At 41.9% G+C, this 18,303-nt stretch overlaps 2 protein-coding genes and 1 long non-coding RNA gene across 9 annotated transcripts; 1 reads left to right on the forward strand and 2 right to left on the reverse strand.

Moving 5' to 3' along the window:
- Positions 1 to 224: 224 nt before the first annotated feature.
- Positions 225 to 3,141, reverse strand: LOC122780367. The gene is made up of 5 exons (XR_006361692.1): positions 2,845 to 3,141; positions 2,700 to 2,779; positions 2,165 to 2,619; positions 1,247 to 1,439; positions 225 to 736 (listed from the first exon to the last, which is right to left on the reverse strand). It is a non-coding gene; the product is annotated as an uncharacterized LOC122780367 (long non-coding RNA).
- A 450-nt stretch (positions 3,142 to 3,591) lies between these two features.
- On the reverse strand, positions 3,592 to 11,547 carry LOC122780365 (alanine aminotransferase 2-like). Of its 6 annotated transcripts, none has more exons than XM_044043252.1 (13): positions 11,407 to 11,547; positions 10,415 to 10,462; positions 10,157 to 10,260; positions 8,334 to 8,408; positions 7,938 to 8,046; positions 7,716 to 7,849; positions 6,567 to 6,810; positions 6,197 to 6,276; positions 5,825 to 5,961; positions 5,549 to 5,723; positions 5,289 to 5,444; positions 4,779 to 4,891; positions 3,592 to 4,712 (listed from the first exon to the last, which is right to left on the reverse strand). In XM_044043252.1, exons 3-13 carry the CDS (start codon positions 10,247 to 10,249, stop codon positions 4,538 to 4,540), a joined length of 1,491 nt encoding a protein of 496 aa, XP_043899187.1. In that variant the 5' UTR covers positions 10,250 to 10,260; positions 10,415 to 10,462; positions 11,407 to 11,547; the 3' UTR covers positions 3,592 to 4,537. The 6 variants fall into 6 exon arrangements, with proteins under 6 accessions (XP_043899187.1, XP_043899189.1, XP_043899186.1 ...); XM_044043254.1 differs by lacking the exon at positions 10,415 to 10,462 and adding an exon at positions 11,034 to 11,071; XM_044043251.1 differs by lacking the exon at positions 11,407 to 11,547 and adding an exon at positions 11,034 to 11,393.
- A 2,889-nt stretch (positions 11,548 to 14,436) lies between these two features.
- zgc:113223 (uncharacterized protein LOC541424 homolog) lies at positions 14,437 to 18,297 on the forward strand. Of its 2 annotated transcripts, none has more exons than XM_044044948.1 (8): positions 14,437 to 14,568; positions 14,712 to 14,769; positions 14,833 to 14,957; positions 15,028 to 15,102; positions 15,282 to 15,377; positions 15,453 to 15,581; positions 15,688 to 15,849; positions 17,423 to 18,297. In XM_044044948.1, the coding sequence occupies exons 1-8, from the start codon at positions 14,512 to 14,514 to the stop codon at positions 17,567 to 17,569; spliced, it is 849 nt and encodes a 282-aa protein (XP_043900883.1). In that variant the 5' UTR covers positions 14,437 to 14,511; the 3' UTR covers positions 17,570 to 18,297. The 2 variants fall into 2 exon arrangements, with proteins under 2 accessions (XP_043900883.1, XP_043900884.1); XM_044044949.1 differs by lacking the exon at positions 17,423 to 18,297 and adding an exon at positions 16,301 to 16,345.
- Positions 18,298 to 18,303: the final 6 nt, after the last annotated feature.

Below are 18,303 nucleotides of genomic sequence, written 5' to 3' on the forward strand. Positions count from 1 at the left end.
ACAAAAATGAAAATCAGCTTTCATTAGGTAAGTTTTTGTCACGTTTCATGTACATGAACAGAAGTTGATACACATGTTAATCATCTCTGGGTGGTCAAAAAAGTCGACAACTTTGCCATAACTTCTACAGGAAGGCTGCCATCTTGGGTTGAACGGCCATTTTTGGGCGATTTTGGCCATTTTTCGCACCAATGGTATGCAAACAAACTTGTCCTAGAGCTTTTGTGTGATCACCTTCAAACTTGGTGCAGTCACTGTGGACAAGTTGAGGAACTTATGATGCTTATGTCACATGACGTACGAGAACGTAAATTTAGATTTTTCACAGCAGAGAACGAAACTCATATAACTTCGTAATGGAAGGTCCGATCTCAACCAAACTTGCAATGATCGATGATGGGCCATTGCTGGAGATGTCTATGCAAAAACTGTCAAGTTTTAAAACGTCGCCTCCTGGTGGATAAACAGAAAAAAAGTTACTTTACGATTTCAGGAATAACTTTTCCATCAAACTCAAAATTGGTGAAGACACTCAAAACACATGGTAGATGGTGTGTGCTCAATATGTTGACAGATCGTACAACGGTGTTACCATGGCAACGATGCAAAGTCAGATTTTTTCTTATAACTTCACGATGGAAGGTCCGATCCCAACCAAACTTGCAATGATTGATTATGGGTGGTTGCTGAAGACGTCCATGTTGCAGAAAACGGTACATTTTTACAACAACGCCTCCTGGTGGTGGCAGAAATTACAAAAAAAAAACTGTTACAACTTTGCCAATCCTGGTCCAAACTGAACCAAACCTGCTAGGATTGATGATAGTCCGGCCCTGAAGCCGCCTATGTGAAAATACTTAATTTCAAAAACAGTGCCCCCTGTTCATCTTTAAGAAATGCATCAAGTCACTTTTACTTGAATGATCAGGCTTTACTGTCGAGGGTTTTCCTTCATTAGGTATTTATCCTGTGAAGCACTTTGAGCTGTTACTGCGTATTATTATGTATGAAAATTGCTATATTAATAAAGTTTTCTTTTTTATTTTCTATATGAAATAAATATATTATTATTATTGTTCACAGTGTCCTGCTGGGGATAAATAAAGATTTGAATTGCACATACTGCAATAACACACGACATGCTTAGTTTGTACGTTAATGAAAAAATATATACAGCAAACAGGAGAATAAGAGCGTTAATAAAGGAACAGATTTTTCAAGGTCAAGAAATAACTTTATTATTTACCTTAATTGCCTTTTTTTTAGTGTCTTTGGATGACAATGCATTGAAATGTTTAACAAAAGTCAGAAGAGACAACCATGAAAACCATGCTCGAGTTTATCCACACGTTTGTGTCCTTTCCAGCAGACGTAGGTGGAAAGACTGAAGACGAGCCAGGACCTGGTCCAGAGAGGCAGGAGGAACCAGAACACACAACCTGAGGACACACACATCAACAGTGGCTGTAAACGACAATAATGTTACCTCTCAACAGCATATACATATACTGTATATATGTGTGTCACCCTGCTAAAATAATCACAAAACTAATTTTTTTTAAGTTTCTCAGGAAACACAAAAAACTTCACCACTTAAGTCACACACTTGACATAGGCCATTATCTTAAAGGGGTAAAATCACATGATCTGATCAACTGAGGATGTAGGCAATTTTACCATAGGTGGCCGGTAGATGATTTAAGCAAAAAAAACAATTTTGACAAAAAATGACTTAGGCGATTATTTTAACAGTGTGACGATACATATATATGTATATGTGTGTGTATATATAAAAAGACACATATGCTTTTTTTCTCACTGTCTGACATGAAATCAGACGAACACTTTTCCTGTTTTAGGTCCGTTAGGATTACCAAAATTATTTCTATTTGCTAAATGCCAGAATAATGAGGGAAGGATTTTTTATAGACAATTTTTTATTACTTTCTTCAAAGTCAGAAGTATCGGTCAAATCAAAGTCAAATCATATCTGTCTTTTTATATAGTGTATGTAAACTTCTGGTTTCAACTGTATATATATATATACACACATACATACATATATACGTGCGTGTGTGTATATATATATATACATATATACATACACATACAGTATATATACTGTATGTATATAGATATGTTAAGACAGAGGTTGTGCTGTTACCTGACGGGGTAGTTTTGATCGTCGTGTCCATAAAACACATCTGCCTCCACACCTGATGTCTGAAATGAGCAGCAACACGTTTAATGATTCATGTACAGACCATAATATGATTGAAACAGACATTTGTGTGCAGATCCAAACAAAGCTTCATCAGCCTCCAAAACATTTCATACACAATTCTAACCCTGAAAACAACGACATGTTCATTCTTATAACATCTAACATTAAAAAGGTTCAACACATAAAAACATGATTTATTTTGGCCCCTAGGGGGCGATCTTTATGTACGACGCGTTTGAGGGTGTGTGAGGGTTTCACTCTCCCATGCAGGCTGTCGATATGGAATGGATGGAGATCAACTCCATCATTTCTGAATACTTCTTTCCCATCTCAAACAGGACTTTCTTATAGGAAACAAAGTTCTTGTCTTGCCCGTACACACTGTCCTGGTGCACCTAGAAGATCCAAGAGGGGACATTTAAAGGTGTGTGTCTGTAAACTGGAACATAAAGTTTGTGCTGTAACTTGCGTTCACCTCATGAGCCAGCAGCACCAGACGCTCTGCTGCAGCAAACCGGATCACTCGTTCTATCGAGCCCCGGTCTTGCACGTGACCTGGCAGCACAAACAATCAGTGAGCATCAAACATTTAAATGTGAAGGCGACTTGATGATAATTACCTGTGGGGTTTCCTGGGTTGCAGATGTAGATGGCTCTGAGCTCACAGCGCCCCCTAGCAGCCTTCAAAGCCTGGTGCAGCTTGTCCAGGTCCAGGGCCCAGCCTCACTCCTCCATCAGCTGGTACGGCACCGCCTTCACCTCTGACTCATCCAGCAGCCGGAGCAGCGTGTGCAGGCACGGCGCAGGGATCAACATCCCCGTCTGACTGTCCCCGGATCCACAGCTCAGCAGGTGCAGAATGCACGTAATCGCATGTATACATATATATTATATGCATAGTTTATTATTATCTTATATTTTATGCTATTTTTAATTTAAATTTTTTATTCTATACTTTATGGTGTTTGGTACCTGGGGTGTTTTTCTTTCCTGTCTCCTGTAAAGGGTGACTCTAATTTTAACAGTGCTGTGTGTGGATGTTGGAGCTTTTAATTTCCTCGAGGGAACCTCCCAAAGGGATGAATAAAGTCGTCTATCTGTCTGAATTGTAATGTGGCCATCCCATGATCCAGATTTCAAACCAGGTATAAATGATCATGGCTTCACTCAATGGGATCAGAAAGGGCTCACTCCACATTATGTCTACTAGTCCAAAACCAGGAATTCACAGACTTCAGACTATATCTGATAAATACGGCCTTGCTCGGCAGGAGCTCCAACTCCAGCACTACTTTAACAAGGACGTTAAAGGACTTATACATGAGAACGTAAATTTAGATTTTTCACAGCAGAGAACGAAACTCATATAACTTCGTAATACATAACATGTTTATCAAAGCTTAGAACACCAAACTGTCCGGAAGGATCACTGGCGAACTATATCAACATATAGCTGAACAAAGAGGCCATTCAACAAACCATATCAAGGCGAAATAGGAAAAAGAATTGGGAACTGTAATTACACCTGAAGACTGGACAAACAATTAATTAATACACAAACCACCACTACAGCCTCACAATTGTAGAGAGATTTTTCATAACACTGAAGCAAAAGTCCAAACAGACGGGACAACAACCTCATGCTGTCCCACTCTTACATTCTTCTGGCAAGGACTTCAAAATAGTACCGGTGAAGTCTTGCAGCATGAGGAGTGACATGAGCCGTTTTAGGCTGAGTAATACTGTGACACAGCATTTTTTTAAAGAAGCTTCTCTTTTGTTGAGTTTGCTTCTGGGATTTATCTTTCAATCAAGATAAAAAATGAGGAAATTAGATTTCTTCATCTGCTGAATATACACAACAGAACACCCTGAAACATCCAAGATCTGCTTTCCCAGGATCATTTTAAAATAGAATTTAAATCATTGGTTTGTCACTGATTTTAGGTTTATTATTATTATTGTTATTATTGTTGTCTTTTTGTCATGAAAACAACAAATCTGACGGTGGCCAATAAAGACTTTTGCACAGCACTGTATGATCCTGACATGTACGGAGGTCATGGAACTTCTCTCCGTCCGTCCACATCTCCAAGAGCTTGTGTTGCTCTTGCAATGAATTCACAGGTTTTGCATTTTAGTCAAAGCAGAAAGCAGATGGCTGTTTTTACAGTCACCATATCAATCAAAAATAAAATCCCTTTTCAGGACTAAGAACCATTTCAGGTTGGTCCTTTTGTCTCTAAATGTCTGAACAGAACTTTAATGCCAGCACCAGAAAGTGCAAGAAGACAGTGTCCAGAAGTCGTCCCATTAAATGTGTTTTCCACGCGGCGGCTCTCTGAGGTTCACGCTCATCGCGGTCTCTCTGTGTTTGTCCTTCACACCTTTGTTTGCGTGAGGAAATCTGCCCATGAGACGGAGCTGGAAAGAGCGGAGACGAGCCAGAGCCTCCTCCAGAGCGTCGGCCGGAACAAGGACACACAACCTGACGGACACACAACACGGTCACATTTGTGGACGGTGAAGATGAAGACGTGGACGTGTCCCGTACCTCAGATGATGTCTGCGAGGGTCTCCGTCGCGGTGACAACCGGTTCCGACTAACACGCCCTCTTCCTGCAGCAACATCTGACAGAAGAGAACGTCAGCCTCCACCTGCAACACCTGACACACACACACACACAGGAACGTCTGTAGTGTCAGGTATTCACGCCTCGTACGACAGCACGTGACGGACTTGTGAGTTTATTTAGCGTAAAACACAAATATATGAAATATTTTTTACTCTCTCACCCAAACTTTTATGTATGATAGTGTTCATGAAGATAAACGAGGGATGTTTGTTTGAGTTAATGAATGGAAATGTGCTGGTGACTGTTGTTATGTAAGGAAACAAATGTTCACATTCTTATTCTGAGATTTGAGCTTTTGACCCAAAAATTATATTATTCATTCATAAATTGACATTTATTTTAATATCATTTTAAAGGTTCTGCAGAATATCAACGCCGTTCTGCGTCTTGTATTAAACTGAGTTCTAACGTGTTGAAACATCCTCTACCTTGGCCTGCTCTATAATCTCAGGTGGTAAATGCAGCCTGGGATACAGGTAGATTCCGCCCATCGCAGGCTGACAACTCATCCCCGGTAGATCGTTCAGGACCTGCCACGCCCGCTGAGCATTCTGGGACAAAGTGGCTTTAGTGAGGAGAATTTCCTGCAATGAAACAAACAAACAAACAGACAGACGGACGGATGTTGGACGCAGTAACAGAACATGGAGACCTGGACCTTTTCTGCAGGGTCAGTGTGCTGCAGCACCTGTGTGTACGTGTCATAGGACGGCTCTCCAGGTTTAGGTGGACGGACCATGAGGTCCAGAGCGAGCTGTCCTGTGATCGGAGCGCTGATGTCAAAGCACAACATGACGTCAAAGTAATGCATCACATCCGGGTCCAGGTTGATTGCCTCCATGTAACCTGCCCTCAGACCACACCTCCACACACATGTTCTCCATCAGAACGACACCGTGTATCTGAATGAGTTGGTTAATATCGTTGTAGTCAGAGGAGAAAAGAGAAATGTTTTAGAACTCACTCTCTCATGCAGCCACTGGATAACGAGTGAAAGGAGACCAGCTGCACCGTCTGTGAGAGTTCCGGGTCCATCTCAAACAGGACCTTCTTATAGGAGATGAAGTGAGCGTGCGGCCCGTACACGCTGTCCTGGTACACCTGCAGTTCAGAGGCAAAGGAAAAGAGTCGTGTCAGCTTAATGTGAGGATATATTTTTAATGATAGGGTACCCCTGAGCAAGGAACCCAACCCCCAATGCTCCCCGGGCGCTACTCAGTGTGGAAGCCCACTGCTCCTAATTCTAGGATGGGTCAAAATGCAGAGAATAATTTCCCTAAGGGAATTGATAAAGTATCTAAAAATAAAAAAAAATAAAAAAATAAAAAACAATCACCTCATCAGCCAACAGCACGAGTCCCTGATCTGCAGCGAACTCAATCACTTCCTCTATCGATGTTCTGTCCTGCACATGTCCTACAGAGACGACAACCAGGATGTTTAACAATCACAGTAATAATAATGATCAAATTCCTCTTGAAAAGTATTTTACGGAATTTATTGTAGTTTTTTTTTTACATATAAAAACAGGGGAGTTGTGTAAACATAGGGTTAGAATTTTTAAAAAAATATTAATATTTAGTGTGTATATTTCAAGCTGAAATAGTTTTAAAAGATTGAGTTTTTGGGACGGTGACATTTTCTGCCGCTAAGAACAAAAGAGTAGGAACTCTTCTACCTGTAGGAACAGGGTGTGTTTGTTTTACCTGTGGGGTTTCCGGGGTTGCTAATGTAAATGGCTCGGGGCTCACAGTGACTTCTGGCCGCCGTCAGCGCTCGCCGCAGCTCGTCCACCTCCGTGGCCCAGCCTCGCTCCTCTGTCAGCTGATACGGCAGCAGCTTCACGCCGGCGGCGTCCAGCAGCAGCGGCAGCGTGGGCGAGCAGGGCACAGGGGTCAACACGCCGGTGCGAGTCTGACCCTCACCGCGGGCCAGCAGCTTCACAAGCAGCTACACACAACCATTCAGTTAATAAATCATAATTCAACCTGCTCTTTTTTTCATTTCAAATGTTAATAATCTATCAGTTATAAAACCGTGTTAATAGTTGATCTGCCGTTGAAGTGTTATTAAAAATAACTAAGAAAGAATGAAACACAAGCAGTCAGGTGATCAAACTTATGATTACTGGATCGTTTGTGTACTGCATGTGTTGCAGTTTACATGCTTCATATCACACTTTTCTCATAGCTTTTTTGTGAACATGTTAAATGCTCTGCTCTTGACTCATGCTCTCCGTTCACATTCTCTCCTCTCTCGCCTTTATTGGTTTATGCATCAAATATTAAGAAAAAATATTTCTTTATTTGTGTCTGAGCTTTTGCTTCAAAATGCAAAACACCTTCAGTCCTTCAGGCTGCTGTGAGTACTCACAATACATACACATATACGTATATACACATATATATATATATATATATATATATATATATATACACACATACATACATACATACGTACACACGCACACAGTGTATATACACAATGCTTATTCTAAAGCTAGGGAAACTGTTTTAATTTAAAGTATAAGTATATTTATCTGTGCAATTTAAAATCCTGTCGTTGACTGTTTTTATCTCATATGCGTTGTTGTTTAGTATGTTGTTGATTTTGTTTGTTTTTTATTGTTTTTTATTACGAAGCCAACATGGACGAACATAATCGATTAAAATCAAGTTGAATTATTTCAAAAAGATTCATTTATCAAACTGAAACTTTGACATAATCATTGTATCAGAATGGAATCATGAGACATAACTGATGAAATGATGGTCTAACATCAGCACAGCTGGAAGTATTAAGTCATCAGAAGGTACATGTGGTTTATAAATGACAATAATAAAGTATCATGTTACCATTAGTGCGCCTTGAGAACCAACACAAATGAAGATGTCTTTGCTGTATGAAGGAACACCAGCGTCTCGTGTGGTGATGAAATCTGTGATGCTTTGTCTGACGTGAGTTATTCCAGCTGAGGGACTATAGGAACCTGCACGACAGTCAGTCATATGTTGTTTTTTTATACCTTAAATTCTGATTGTTTTCCTTCTTTCTTTCTTTCTTTCAACATTTCTCACCCACACTTCCTCCATCACAGGCGTCCAGGAGACACTGAGCTCTGAGTCTGACGTCCTGAGGGAGACTGTGGTCTGTGAGCAGCTGTGGACACAGACACGCTGCCAACACCTGAGGACACACAGGAAACACAAACACGACCAGTAAAGGAGCAGCACGCAGTTAGAAACTCACTCATGTCAGTGTAAACTAAAACTATCTTCTTATTATAAAACCTGACTATACACAAACACTGTTGTGAAGTTATACATATTTATTTAAAGGTTCTCATTTTCAATATGATCTTTAAAACGTCCCCAGATCTTATTCTAAATTATTATTCTAATTCTAAAATCTAATCTAAATGAATGAATTAATTTAATTACATTTAATCATTAAAGCAAACGTAAAAAACCAACCTGTCGAACAAAAGAGAGGGATTTCATTCCTGCTGACGTCACATCAATCACCTCTGTGAAGTGATTCTGCGCCCCCTGCAGGACAACACGTGTTAATGCAGGATGACTGAACACACACACACACACACACACACACACACAGCAGATGTGGTCACAGTGGTCACAGTGGCTCAACCTGAAAACAGTGAAAGAAATCTGGAGGTTTGATCGTTCTTTGGTCTTCAGTCTCAGGCACTGTGAGATGACAGACGTTTACTTTATTTCAAAGAAATAAAGTAAACGTCTTTTTTGATTCCATGCACTTTGAGATGAACTAAAATAGTTAGAGCTCATACTGTGCAGTGCGAGGTGCACTGTGAGGAGCACTGTGAGGTGCAGTGTGAGGTGCACTGTGAGGAGCACTGTGAGGTGCACTGTGAGGTGCACTGTGAGGTGCACTGTGAGGTGTGAGGTGCAGTGTGAGGTGCACTGTGAGGTGCACTGTGAGGGCACACTGTGAGGAGCACTGTGAGGTGCACTGTGAGGTGCTGCACTGTGAGGTGCACTGTGAGGTGCACTGTGAGGGTGCGTGTGTGAGGTGCACTGTGAGGTGCCACAGTGAGGAGCACTGTGAGGTGCACTGTGAGCAGTGTGTGTGTGAGGGCACTGTGAGGTGCAGGTGCACTGTGAGGTGCACTGTGAGGTGCAGTGTGAGGTGCACTGTGAGGTGCAGTGTGAGTGCACTATGAGATGCACTGTGAGGAGTGTGAGGTGTACTGTGAGGTGAGTGCACTGGGTGCACTGTGAGGTGCACTGTGAGGTGCAGTGTGAGGTGCACTGTGTGGGTGTACTGTGAGGTGCAGTGAGGTGCAGTGTGAGGTGCACTGTGAGGTGTGTGAGGTGCAGTGTGAGGTGCAGTGTGAGGTGCACTGTGAGGTGCAGTGTGAGGTGCAGTGTGAGGTGCACTGTGAGGTGCACTGTGAGGTGCAGTGTGAGGTGCAGTGTGAGGTGCACTGTGAGGTGCAGTGTGAGGTGCACTGTGAGGTGCACTGTGAGGTGCATGGAGGACAGGTGTGACCAAAATCATCTTATTGCTGCTTCTTTTATGATATTTTTAAAGCACCTTTTCAACGTCTCCCCAGCTCAACTTCTGTTCTTTTCAACTGAGTTTGTAATCGAATAAGTATTTTGTCTTCATTCAAAAAGGATACAAGAGAAAATGCCCTTCTTTTTCTTCATTCATATTCAGATTTCTAAGCGTTTTGCTCGTTATGTTGAGTTTCTAAGGTGACATGCAACAGTTTTTCCCTCTAGAATGAAGTGTTCATCAGAATGAGTCTGTTTTATGTGCCTGAACTCATCATGGTCAGACCACAGCTGTTTCTCCAGACTAATATAAAAGTGCACTGTGAGGTGCAGTGTGAGGTGCACTGTGAGGTGCACTGTGAGGTGCATGGAGGACAGGTGTGACCAAAATCATCTTATTGCTGCTTCTTTTATGATATTTTTAAAGCACCTTTTCAACGTCTCCCCAGCTCAACTTCTGTTCTTTTCAACTGAGTTTGTAATCGAATAAGTATTTTGTCTTCATTCAAAAAGGATACAAGAGAAAATGCCCTTCTTTTTCTTCATTCATATTCAGATTTTTAAGCGTTTTGCTCGTTATGTTGAGTTTCTAAGGCGACATGCAACTGTTGCATCAACATCAAGTAGTAAAAGGACAGTTTTTCCCTCTAGAATGAAGTGTTCATCAGAATGAGTCTGTTTTATGTGCCTGAACTCATCATGGTCAGACCACAGCTGTTTCTCCAGACTAATATAAAAGTGAGGTGAGAGTCACTCACCTGTGTTATCACCTGTGTGATGTGTTCAGCCGGACTCTGCAGAGCGCAGTCAGCCGACACTCGGACGGGACTGGCGTCGTCCAGGGAACTCATCGCTGCTCTTTCTGAAGTGACAGCAAACACCAAAAGCTTATTTAATAAATAAAAGAGCAGGTGTGTGAATGTTTGACCAATGATCCCCCCCGTGTAATAAGTCATTAAGTAATCTCTTCTGTTTACTCTGTGATGCATTTAAAACAAAACAAAACAAACTCTGACCTTTGAGGTGAACGGTGTACGTGTCCAACCTTCACTAATGTTCTGCTGCTTCAAGGTGAGGTTGTAAAAAGAAGCTTATGTTGTTATTATTGTGAGAAATAAACACTGTTGAAATCAGAAATCTCATTTATTCAGACAATCACACGAGGAATCGGCCTCTTTTTCTGCCTGTGACAATGTCTTTACTTTTTTTGTGATCAATTGTTTATTAAAAACACGATGTTTTTACTTTAATGCAGTGAAATTCTTATTAGATTTCAGACGTTTTTAATAATTGCTGAACCAAAACTCCAAAAATGAAGGAAACGCATCCTAAACGAATAAAAAGCAGAGAAACATGAATGTTTTGTCCTCCTGTTCTACCTCTTTCATTTTATTGATCCTATTCTTCTTTTTTACTACATTTGATTTAAAAATATCTTGGATTTTTTCTGCCACACATTGTTAAAAAACAGTGATGCACTGGTCTTACTTGTTTTTATTCATGTAATAATGTATTTCAAAACACTTTGAGCTGCATTTTATAAAAGAAAGGCGTTTGATCAAATGATATAATACGTGTGACGATGATGATGATGATGACATAACCAAGTAAATGAAAATCTAACACTCATTTTACCTTTACGTGTCCAGTGTAATGGATTTGTGTGGAGAAATCTGTGCATAAAAATGCAACATAATAATTGTTGTTGTAAATAAACCTGTAACAATGAGTCCTTATAAATCTATAGTTTCTAATTCGGGCTGAACTATATGAGAGGGAATGGTCATTTTCTCTTCAATAACATGCTTTAAACATGATTATTTGTGCAGATCTGTGAGAAACTAAGAGGTTTTCTTCCTGTGATTTGTAAATTGCAGTAAAGGCTGTGTTAGGATTTTAATAAAAGTGAGATTAAATAAACACTTGAATAGAAAAAGTGACACGAGTGGATGTAAGACGCAACATCACAAACTGGTCCTTTCAGAATAAAACGGAATATTCCTCTGACCTCTCTGATGTGATGACTGGAGCTGCTCTGCTCTGATAATGAATGATGAGGATGATGAAGAGGATGACGATGTTTGCAGACGACAGAGCTGCACTCACAGCTGTGAGTCTGTGCCCACAGTCAAGTCAGCCGCTGTGCTTGGCTGACAGAAATGTGGGCGTATGCCAGTGTTCATTCAGGTTACCATGGTTTCAGAACAATCGGACGACGTGTCTGTCTTCTTAGGACATTTCAAATGTCTCCTGAAATCCAAGGTCAGAGTTCAGCTGCTCCACAAACACTTATTAAACTTGTGAAACATCTGCAAGTTTGAGCAGCAAATGTGTCAAAATGTAGTAAGTACGTGTGCAAATTTGTACATTTACTGCAATTAAATCCTGAAAATGTAAAACAAAAACTGGAAACTGTGTAAGTTACAAAAGGGGAAAAAAAACATTTTAAGTTTAATCTTTACATAATTCTTTATATATTAACTTTACTAAGTGTAATATTTCCATCTCATGTAAAGTGCAGTGGACAGTCAACAGTAGTTGAGTAAATACACTTTGTACCAACAAACCAGTTCATGTGGGTCAGAGAGTCCTGTTGCTGCTCCAGCCGCGGTCAGAACAAGGTCACCAAAGGTCACGGTGACGTCTGATGTGAACCTTTAACGCCGACTCTGCAGGATTTCATGCTCTGCTGCCTCAGGATTGGAGGACGAACGAGTGCGTGTTCGAGAGCCCGAGAACACAGTGTCACGTTTACGCCACTGTATTTACATTCAACTGTTTACACACAATACATATCAGAAGTATATGAAGTATATGCCAACACGCACAAGTGAAACAAAATGAGTCTCTAAAGTAACGCAGAGTCCAGGCACTGTTTACCAGTTAGCTGCGTTAGCTGCGTTAGCTGCTTTAGCGCCGTTAGCTGGAGCAGTCTGTTTATGAGACAAAAAGAGCAGCGCTACAAATACCCAGCGAACCTGTGTTCCTCGTATGTGGTATGTGTGTCTCGGATTTTAAAGTTTAGCGTCACTCATTCTAACAAATCGGGAGTCACGTAAACATGACGTCACGCGCGTCTTTTCCCGGTCAGTCCTCATGGAAATGCGTCATGAGTGAACGCCGGTAATGTGTGTAATGTGTGTAATCTTATACAAACTACACATGCATTCCACACGTTTGATGGTGACGTCACCTGACTGATGCAGCATGCAGGTACCCTTCATCATCCTCCTTCTGAATGTAGGTCCCGTCTAAAAAGACATAAAAACCATGACTTTAACGTTACAAAATGATCCCAGCTTATATGTTTATCATGAAAATAGACAATGCGAGTGTGTGCATGTCCAACACACACACACACACACACACATCAAAGTAGCAAAGATACAGCAGGTTCCTACCTCATTTATGGCTTTAGCCACCTCTTACTCCAAATGTGTGTCGGGGGGGTCCCATCAAACTTCAGCCTTTTTCAGCTGAAAATCTCCTCACATTTCTTGCAGAAAATCCTCTTTCACCCCCACTTTCATGTGATATGCAGGCAGAAATGTCTGCAGATGGCAGGCCTTGTTTCGCCATGTCTAAAATCATGTCAGAGTAAGGTTCCAAAGACATTTTAGCCTGGGCCAGGCCAACCACAGCTTTAACCACAGGTCACTTTGAGCGTTCTTCCGGTCGGAAAATATGAAAAAACAGGAATTTTTTCGTTTCTGTCTTCTAGTGATTTTAATTTTGTAATTTTGCTATTGTGTCTTTGTACACATGTAAACACATGTTTGTGTCTTTGAACACATGTAAACTCACATGTTTGTGTCTTTGTACACATGTAAACAGACATTTGTGTCTTTGTACACATGTAAACACACATGTTTGTGTCTTTGTACACATGTAAACAGACATTTGTGTCTTTGTACACATGTAAACACACATGTTTGTGTCTTTGTACACATGTAAACACACGTTTGTGTCTTTGTACACATGTAAACACGTTTGTGTCTTTGTACATGTAAACACATGTATACACATGTAAACAGACATTTGTGTATTTGTACACATGTAAACACATGTTTGTGTCTTTGTACATGTAAACACACATGTTTGGGTCTTTGTACATGTAAACAGACATTTGTGTCTTTGTACACATGTGAACACACGTTTGTGTATTTGAACACATGTAAACTCACGTTTGTGTCTTTGTACACATGTAAACAGACATTTGTGTCTTTATACACATGTAAACACGTTTGTCTTTGTACACATGTAAACACCCATGTTTGTGTCTTTGTACACATGTAAACAGACATCTGTGTCTTTGTACACATGTAAACACCGTTTGTGTCTTTGTACATGTAAACACATGTTTGTGTCTTTGTACACATGTAAACAGATTTGTGTCTTTGTACACATTTAAACAGACATTTGTGTCTTTGTACACATGTAAACACACGTTTGTGTCTTTGTACACATGTAAACAGACATTTGTGTTTGTACACATGTAAACACACGTTTGTGTCTTTGTACACATGTAAACACACATGTAAACAGACATTTGTGTCTTTGTACACATGTAAACAGACATTTGTGTCTTTGTACACATGTAAACAGACATTTGTGTCTTTGTACACATGTAAACACACATTTGTGTCTTTGAACACATGTAAACAGTTTCATAACAACAGCAGCTCACACTGTACAAGGTATGTTCTGTTCAACTATGAGAGAAAAACATGTTCAAAGCATGTAATTATACATTAATGGAAACTGATGAATTGATTCTCCTGCTGCTGAAAGTGTTTCCTTCTATTAAATCTCTGACAGAGGTCAAAGGTGAGCAGTAAAAACGGGGTCATTTACTTGTCTCATAGTTGTCCACAATGTGGCTGCAGTGCAGGCTGCAGCCTGTAGGAGGCGCTAACAGCAGAGCATGCTGATATGATCTGACAGCTGTGATAATGATGATGACAGAAGCAGCAGAGGAGGAGACGATGAAGCTGACAGGAGGAATGTGTCCTACAGGCCAGCACATGTCTCCTTCACGTCCTGTCAGAGGACATGAAGACAGGAACAGCAGTTACAGCAGTAACAGAGAGACGCTGAGAGCTGTGCTGAGGACATGAGAGGATACAGAGGCATCAAGTACACGCTCTTCATCTGCTGCTACGTCCTCTGGGTGAGTCTCTGTCCTAATTGTCCCTCGATCAGCCGTTCAGGTTCATGGTAGACTTTAACCTGGTCACAGAAGAACAATCACATCTGTTTAATCTGATTTTTACAAGTCTTAACACATCCACTTGTGTGTGTGTGTGTGTGTAGGTCGTCAGCTTCATCCTCATTGCTGTAGGAATCTACGCTAAAATGGCCAAAGAGAAAGGTGAGTGACCTCATTTACACTCCAAAAAAACTGAACTAGCCCTTTAATATCAACTGTGTGTAGATGTGGTGGACACACTTACCTTTGACCCCGCTCTGCTGCTGATCGCCGTCGGCTCGGCGATGTTCCTCATCACGTTCCTCGGATGTTTCGGAGCTCTGCGTAACACCACCTGTCTGCTGAAGATGGTATGACACGTTACTGCCGCTGTGTTGTAAATACTGGACGTGTGTTTTCATTCACCGTGTCCTCCTGCAGTTCCTCGGGATCCTGGTGCTGATCCTGCTGCTGCAGATCGCCGCTGGAGTGGTTGCATACGTCTTCACCGACATGGTAACGTCTCACAGCTCTGAGGAGACAGGAAGTGACATCATGTCAAATTAGTGACAAAGTTCAAAGATACAAGAGTTAGCATCAAAATGTATATAAAGAACCAGAACCATGAGACAGTCCAGGTCTAAGACCTCAGGTCATGGACACAAACTCACACAAACTCATGGACTGTTGTTCAGGTGATGGAGAGGACGGAGCAGCTGATGATGAAGGCCATTGTTCAGTACAGAGAAGACCGGGACCTGCAGAACGCCATTGACTTCATCCAGAAGAAGGTGTTGGACCATGTCTTTTCTTCATCAGGTCTTTGTGTCCTTGGTGAAAAGGTTCTGACAGGTTCTTGTCTGTAGTTTCAGTGCTGTGGCGTCCAGACCTACAAAGACTGGTCTCATAATGTCTACTTTGACTGTTCAGAGGATAATCCCAGCCTGGAGATGTGCGGCGTCCCCTTCTCCTGCTGTGTCCAACTGCAGAACCAGGTCAGAGCATCGGAGCACTGTCAGCTCTCAAAGTGACGTTAAAGAGAAGGAAAGGCGGAGCTAATGTGGTAACAGTTAATGTGTGTGTTTATGTTTCCTGCTGCAGACAGTGTTAAACACCATGTGTGGTTATGGGATGCAGCAGCAGGACCAGAGTTTGGCCGCTCTCGACGTCTTCACCGTCGGCTGTTTGGAGAGAATCGTGTCCTGGGCCAAAAATAACCTGCTGCTGGTGGCAGGACTGACCGCAGGTCTGCTGCTGCTGGAGGTAACAGAGAGAGAGACAGCGCCCCCATCAGGCTGCTATATCTATGTCTTTGTTTACCTGGTCTCGTTTGTCTCTGGTTGTCTCTTGTTGTCTCTGGTTGAAGGACATTTACCTGGTCTTGTTTGTCTCTTATTGCTTATTGTCTCTTGTTGTATCTGGTTGCAGGACGTTTACCTGGTGTCATTTGTCTCTTGTTGTCTCCAGTTACAGGACGTTTACCTGGTCTTGTTTGTCTCTGGTTGCAGGACACCTGGTCTTGTTGTCTCTGGTTGTCGTTTACCTGGTCTTGTTTGTCTCTGGTTGCAGGGCGTTTACCTTTGTCTCTTATTGCTTATCTCTTGTTGTCTCTTGTTGTCTGGTTGTCTCTGGTTGCAGGGCGTTTACCTGGTCTCATTTTTCTTGTTGTCTCGGTTGCAGGACATTTACCTGGTCTTGTTGTCTCTGTTTGCAGGACGTTTACCTGGTCTCGTTTGTCTCTGGTTTTCTCTGATTGCAGGACATTTACCTGGTCTCTGTTGTCTCTTGTTGTCTCTTGTTGTCTCTGGTTGCAGGACGTTTACCTGGTCTTGTTTGTCTCTTGTTGTCTCCGGTTGTCTCTGTTTGCAGGACATTTACCTGGTCTTGTTGATTCTGGTTGTCTCCTCTGGCTGTCTTTGGTTGTCTCTGGTTGTCTCTTGTTGTCTCTTGTTGTCTCTGGTTGTCTCTTGATGTCTCTGGTTGTCTCTGGTTGCCTGTGGTTGTCTCTGGTTGTCTCTGGTGGTCTCTTGATGTCTCTGGTTGTCTCTTGATGTCTCTGGTTGTCTCTGGTGTGTTGTCTCTGGTTGTCTGTTGTCTCTGGATGTCTCTTGATGGCTCTGGTTGTCTCTTGGTGTCTCTTGATGTCTCTGGTTGTCTCTGGTTGTCTCTGGATGTCTCTTGATATATCTGGTTGTCTTGTCTCTTGATGTCTCTTGATGTCTCTTGATGTCTCTGGTTGTCTCTTGATGTCTCTGGTTGTCTCTTGATGTCTCTCTCTGATGTCTCTGGTTGTCTCTGGATGTCTCTTGATGGCTCTGGTTGTCTCTTGGTGTCTCTTGATGTCTCTGGTTGTCTCTGGTTGTCTCTGGATGTCTCTTTGATATATCTGGTTGTCTTGTCTCTTGATGTCTCTTGATGTCTCTTGATGTCTCTTGATGTCTCTGGTTGTCTCTTGATGTCTCTGGTTGTCTCTGGTTGGTCTCTCTCTCTTGATGTCTCTGTCTCTGGTCTCCTGATGTCTCTCTCTGGTTGTCTCTTGGTGTCTCTTGATGTCTCTGGTTGTCTCTGGTTGTCTCTGGTTGTCTCTGGATGTCTCTTGATATATCTGGTTGTCTTGTCTTTGATGTCTCTTGATGTCTCTTGATGTCTCTGGTCTCTTGATGTCTCTGGTTGTCTCTTGATGTCTCTGGTTGTCTCTGGATGATGTCTGGTTGTCTGGTTGATGTCTCTGGTTGATGTCTCTGGTTGATCTCTTGGATGTCTCTGCATGATGTCTCTGGTTGTCTCTTGATGTCTCTGGTTGTCTCTTGATGTCTCTGGTTGTCTCTGGTTGCAGGTGTGTATGATCGCTCTTGCTGCTGCTCAGATTTCCTGGATAAAGAAAGTCAGAGGACGAGAGAAGGACAACGTAGACAGACCACAGTGGGACAGGAAAGACAGTCTCTGGTATCCTGCGTTTGCAAACTTTGACGAAGACGAGTGAAACGTTATGAGGACACATGATGTGACGAACTGTGGGACATGAAAACTACCTCATCATGACTGAAGGTCACTGAAAGACCTTTTTAAAATGTTTTATTTTAGAAAAACAGTAATTATAATAATAATGACACTTCATAGAATAATCCCTCACTCTGTCTCAGATGAACTTCATATTATAATGATGCACGTAACATCACACACACAGGAGTTGTTGATCCACTGCTGACTCCATCACTACGTTCAAATGTCTTATTTTGTCACTTCACTGTTTGAAATTCAACGTTCAGATTGACCTCAGTGATACACAGTGACCACACGAGGCAGCAGAGGACCAACAGCTCCTGTGTCCCTGCAGCTAAAATCACTGATTTTCTCTATGAGGTTTGGTGTGAGAGAGTGAGCGGCAACGACTGAATTTAAATACCTGACTGTTTTCAGAACAGTTTATTTTTACCCTACGCTCATTAATCCAGTAACATGAGCGTGAGGCTGCACGAGACTCAATCCCTGCGACGACACGCAGCCACAGGTGCCTGAGCTGATAATCCTCCAGATTAAAGTCACAATGAAGACACGAGGACTGAGGGACGACAGTGAGGGTCTGCTGTCTTCACTGAAGACACTGACAGGACTGTCCACCAGGGGTCAGAAACATGTCTCTGAACCATGTGGAAAAATCTCAGAGCACACACACACACACACACACACACACACACACACACACACTCACAGACA

The sequence above is a fragment of the Solea senegalensis genome, linkage group LG14, assembly GCF_019176455.1.
Source record: "Solea senegalensis isolate Sse05_10M linkage group LG14, IFAPA_SoseM_1, whole genome shotgun sequence".
In the NCBI taxonomy this organism is placed as follows: Eukaryota; Metazoa; Chordata; class Actinopteri; order Pleuronectiformes; family Soleidae; genus Solea; species Solea senegalensis.

Bases quoted from the DNA above. Each gene is read 5' to 3' on its own strand.
- LOC122780365 (XM_044043253.1), bottom strand. From the start codon at position 10,249: ATGAGTTCCCTGGACGACGCCAGTCCCGTCCGAGTGTCGGCTGACTGC. The intron at 8,409-10,156 runs GTGAGTGACTCT...GTTGTCCTGCAG, and splicing joins TCACACAGGTGATAACACAG to GGGGCGCAGAATCACTTCAC. The intron at 5,962-6,196 runs GTGATTGTTTTT...TCTGAACTGCAG, and splicing joins TCGTGCTGTTGGCTGATGAG to GTGTACCAGGACAGCGTGTA.
- zgc:113223 (XM_044044948.1), top strand. From the start codon at position 14,512: ATGAGAGGATACAGAGGCATCAAGTACACGCTCTTCATCTGCTGCTAC. The intron at 14,569-14,711 runs GTGAGTCTCTGT...GTGTGTGTGTAG, and splicing joins TCTGCTGCTACGTCCTCTGG to GTCGTCAGCTTCATCCTCAT. The intron at 14,958-15,027 runs GTATGACACGTT...GTCCTCCTGCAG, and splicing joins CCACCTGTCTGCTGAAGATG to TTCCTCGGGATCCTGGTGCT.